Source organism: Plectropomus leopardus, unplaced genomic scaffold (genome assembly GCF_008729295.1).
Source record: "Plectropomus leopardus isolate mb unplaced genomic scaffold, YSFRI_Pleo_2.0 unplaced_scaffold12637, whole genome shotgun sequence".
NCBI lineage: Eukaryota > Metazoa > Chordata > Actinopteri > Perciformes > Serranidae > Plectropomus > Plectropomus leopardus.
Window position 1 is genome coordinate 1 of NW_024613434.1, and position 4,543 is coordinate 4,543.

Sequence of the window (4,543 nt, forward strand, 5' to 3'; positions counted from 1 at the left end):
TACGTCACATTAGTTGGGTGCGCATGCGCATCGTGGGGGCGGGACTTCCTACAATACATCCATGGGTCAGAGGGGGAAAAGACGAAGAAATAAGTGGAGGCAAATAGAAATTGGAGGGAAGCTGTTGAAAAACATGGAATAAAAACATCTTTTTTGTGCCGTTGGAAGTCAGATTAGGAATTCAAATAAGATAACCTTCGCACAAAAAGCGTCCACTCGTCCTTGTTTGTGCAGCTTTTTGACTTCATTTCCCATAATGCAGCTCAAAGGCTACGTATTCAGTGTGCGACAAACATTTTAAGTGTGCTCCACAAACTGCCGAGGAAAACATCGAGTCGTTTTGCTTAAAAATACAGAAGAATTTGAAGCCCTTTTGCGGCATATTTATTTTCCTTCTCCAGGCCACCAGAGTTTGAAGATTAGAGGTAATTGTTTTACTTTTAAAGCGTTTTTAACACGACCGGCTGCGTCAAGCAAACGTTTGCTAAAGCTAGCTAGCTAGCACCGAGGCTACATGAACTAAACAACCACCGGCTTTGAATTTGATTGTACAAACATCTTTATCAAACACATAACTACATACTCTGATTTTATCGGTACCAATGTATGTCCTTTGTTACATTTACTGATGTTGTTGTAGTCTGAACAGGGCCTGTGATACCACGAAAGCATTAGCTACGAAAAACAACCACTATGTAACATAACAGATGATTTGAAATCCCATTTGAAGATGTTTTCTGAGGATATCACAAACCATTATTCACTTTAGCGATTTGTATTTACCTGCTAATTCAGTGATCTGTCGGATATGAAATTGAAACATTGTCAACCATTCTTCATTGTGTTTGAATTTCTAGTTTTGTTTCCCAAATTATATTGACATTATGATGAGAAATACCAGCAGTTCTTTGTCGCTATGAAGCAGGTATTTCACAATATGTTGCCTTGTGAACCTTTAAAATGAAGCTATGGGTACCTGTGAGGTAATTGCGACGGAGGATTAGGACCAGGTTGAAGAAAAATAGTTAGATTTCGAGAATTCAGTCATAGTATTACGAGAAAAAAGTAGAAATTTCGAGAATAAACTAGTAATATTGCGAGAATAAACTCGTAAATTTACGAGAAAGGGGATGTTATATTTCGGAAATAAGATTGCCAGCAAATTATACAACAGGCGAGAGCACAGGCAACCACCTTGGCAGATAAAAGTGACATGTTGTGCCACACACAGTCAACCAGACAACAAATTTTCGTTTTGAAAAGAGAAAAACAAAACCGGGAAACGAGCTAAACTACCATTTAGACCCGTGGTTGCTAAGGTGGCTGCCTGTGCTGCGCTTGTTTTAAAGTGTGCTGGTGATTTGTTTATCTCTGTAATATAATATCCCCTTTTTCATAAAATTACAACATTTTCTCGTAAAATTACGTTTTATTCTAGTAATATTACGAGTTTATTCTTTTAGTATTATAACTTCCTTTTCTCATAATATTTCGACTTTATTCTCAAAGTCACAAAAAAATCTTCATTGTGGCAGTTACCCTGTGAGTAACAGCCTTAGTTGTTAGCAGTCAAGAAAGAAAGTTATTTCAACAAGGTCACTTCTCAGATTGACTAATTTAAGGAATTTTGGAGGCTTGAATGAGTAGAAGTATCCAGTATTTTGCCAGAAAAAAAATCATTAGAGATTTGAGAAATATATATAATATATAAATAGCATGTTTTATGACAAAAATGTTTTCTCTTAAGTCCTAAATATAGTCTTTAATAAAAAAAAATTAAAAAAAAAAAACATCTATGGTTGGAAATTAGCACCAGCCACCAGCCCAAATGCTGGTAAAACAAGCAAGTGGCTGCTAGATTTGCTTCACTCACCAGCCAAAAAAAATAAATAAATAAAAACCCTAACCTAATAACAGTGGTAACCTATTAAGTGGCTGGTAGATTTAGGAATTTAGAAATTAATTTCCAACCCTTCCTCTGGGGATCTTTTGATTCCTCATATTTATTTAAACATCTTCGTTTTCGTCCTCTGGTGTTGAAGTCCTCTTACAACAAATCAGTGTAAAGGTTAGGACCATGACTTTTTTATTGCGATCAGCTTTGACAGTAAGGATAGAAAATTAAGTTACTAAAAACTAGAACATATTAGAAAGATTAACTTTGTGGAACTACCAGTAACACTCAAACCTCTTGTGGTCCCTCAGATTCATTTTGTAAACTGATCTGAGTAACCTCAGTTTATCCAGTTGCCTCTAATGTCCTCAAACTTTCTGCTCCTGATTGCAGATGTCTCTGGCGGACGAGCTGCTGGCAGATTTGGAGGAGGCCGGAGATGAGGGGGAGGACGGGTTGTATCCAGAGGGAGAGGAGGGGGAGAGTGATGGAGAGGTGACGCAGGGACGGACAGAGGCAGGGCTGGAAGACATCCCAGAGGAGATGGAGGTGGACTACAGTAAAGCAGAGAGTGTAGCGTCCATCGCCAAGCTCCGTAATAGCAAACAGGTGAGTTTTATCATTCAGTTTTTGTTTTAGACGAGTGTCTATTCAGGGTTTTCTCTGCATAATTTTAATTTGTCTCCAGTTTTCAGAGATTATGGACAAAATTTCCGTGTACAGTGGAAAGCAGCGCAAGAACTCAGAGGGTGAGTGCAACCCATGAGCACGTTTTTCATTCTGTGTGTTAAAGGAGTTTCAAACAACATTTAATTATAGTTGAATATCAACAAAGAACCTCAATAAAGTTGGTTTGTGTTTCCTTTTAGTCTCCGGTCCAGTCGAGGCTGACCCAGAATACAGACTGATCGTCGCAGCCAATAACCTCACAGTGGAGATCGACAACGAGCTCAGTGAGTTAAATTTCCTCCTTAGTTTAAAAAAAACAACAACAAAATACTAACGGTTTAATGCTGTTCTGCTCTGTGTTACAAACTTTTCTTGTGTTTTTCTGCCTTTAGATATCATTCATAAATTTACTCGGGACAAATACTCCAAGAGGTTCCCTGAGCTCGAGTCTCTGGTGCCAGATTCTCTAGATTACATCCGCACAGTCAAGGTGAGATGAGTTGAAATGATTATTCTCCAAAAATAAAATAAAATAAAGAAATGAAAAGATTAAAAAAAAAAAAAAAAAGTTTCATGTAAGACCTGGAGGGTTTGTGTTGAGAAATTACACTGATTGAAAGGGTTAATGCTATAATTAATTGTTATTTTAAGATATAAAAGCTTACAATTCTTAGATCCTCAGAAATGAATGTTTATACTTAAGGAAAATTAATATAATACAACCCCTGCTGCTTTTTTTCTACAAAATTAAACAAATGAATGAACATCCTCCAAGACTAGTGATTCCATAATTTTTGCCAGGGGTTGTAAAATAGTTTAGAAAACAAAAGTTATTTTCTCACATTGTATAAATGTGTGTATGTGTGTGTGTGTGTATATATTTATTTATTTATTTATTTTTCAAGTATTTTACATTATAACTTTATTCCATCCTATATTTGTGACACTTTACTTTTGCAATATTTGTTTTACTTTTTTAAATTTAATTTTCTCATATTACATTTATGTTATGCACCAACAATCAGATTCCTTATTTGGACTTAGATATGTATGAATATGCATGTATATATACCTGTCGATTCACTGGATTCTGGTTCTGGTCTGGTTTGAGTATCATATTCTGCATTTGTATTTCCTACTCAGGAGTTGGGAAATAACTTGGAGAAATGCAAGAACAATGAAACTCTGCAGCAAATCCTCACCAACGCCACTATTATGGTTGTGAGCGTCACAGCCTCGACCACACAGGGGTGAGTGAACAGACGTCTGTGGTTACCGTCATCGCTCCCATCCACGGGACGTTTAAGGGTTAATGCCCATCAATGCATCAACTTTGTGTATTTTCATGGTTTTAGGTCACTGCTGAGTGAGGATGAACTGAAGCAGCTGGAGGAGGCATGTGACATGGCTCTGGAGCTGAACCAGTCTAAACACAGGATCTACGAATATGTCGAGTCCAGGATGTCGTTCATCGCCCCAAATCTGTCCATCATTGTTGGAGCATCAACAGCTGCCAAGATCATGGGTGAGAAATGCGACAAAACCATTTTGTATTTAAAAAATGTAGATTAGGGACGTTCCCAACGACTAATGTCCCTGTTGGTTAAATGGATGTTTGAGCTTAGACTGGTCTAAAAGTCATAAGATCTCAGAATTGAGTACAATTAAACCCTTTGAAACCAGAGCCTGATTTCTTTCAAAAAATGCAATGAAGGCAATGAGCAACTTAACAAGAAATTACCCAAAAATTAGCAAGATATTTGTAAAATTTTGCTAGAAAATAACCTTAGACTGGCAATAAAATGAAAGAAAAGTAACAGACCACAAAAAGAAAAAGAAAATGACCTAAAAAGTGTTAAAATGAAATAAAAATATTTTAATATATTAATACATAATTAGAATGGCTTTCTTGGTATTTCTTCCTAATTGTTTGATAATTTTCTCATTTATTTTTTCTTTCATTTTCTTGTCTATTTTTTT

General features: G+C 36.4%; 1 protein-coding gene across 1 annotated transcript; it reads left to right on the forward strand.

Moving 5' to 3' along the window:
- Positions 1-88: 88 nt before the first annotated feature.
- On the forward strand, positions 89-4,088 carry LOC121963814 (U4/U6 small nuclear ribonucleoprotein Prp31-like; the record flags this gene model as incomplete). Its single annotated transcript, XM_042514059.1, has 7 exons — positions 89-425; positions 2,288-2,503; positions 2,583-2,643; positions 2,764-2,847; positions 2,956-3,053; positions 3,707-3,813; positions 3,919-4,088. Coding segments are annotated over exons 2-7 (736 nt in total), but the record flags the coding sequence as incomplete, so codon positions are not given.
- Positions 4,089-4,543: the final 455 nt, after the last annotated feature.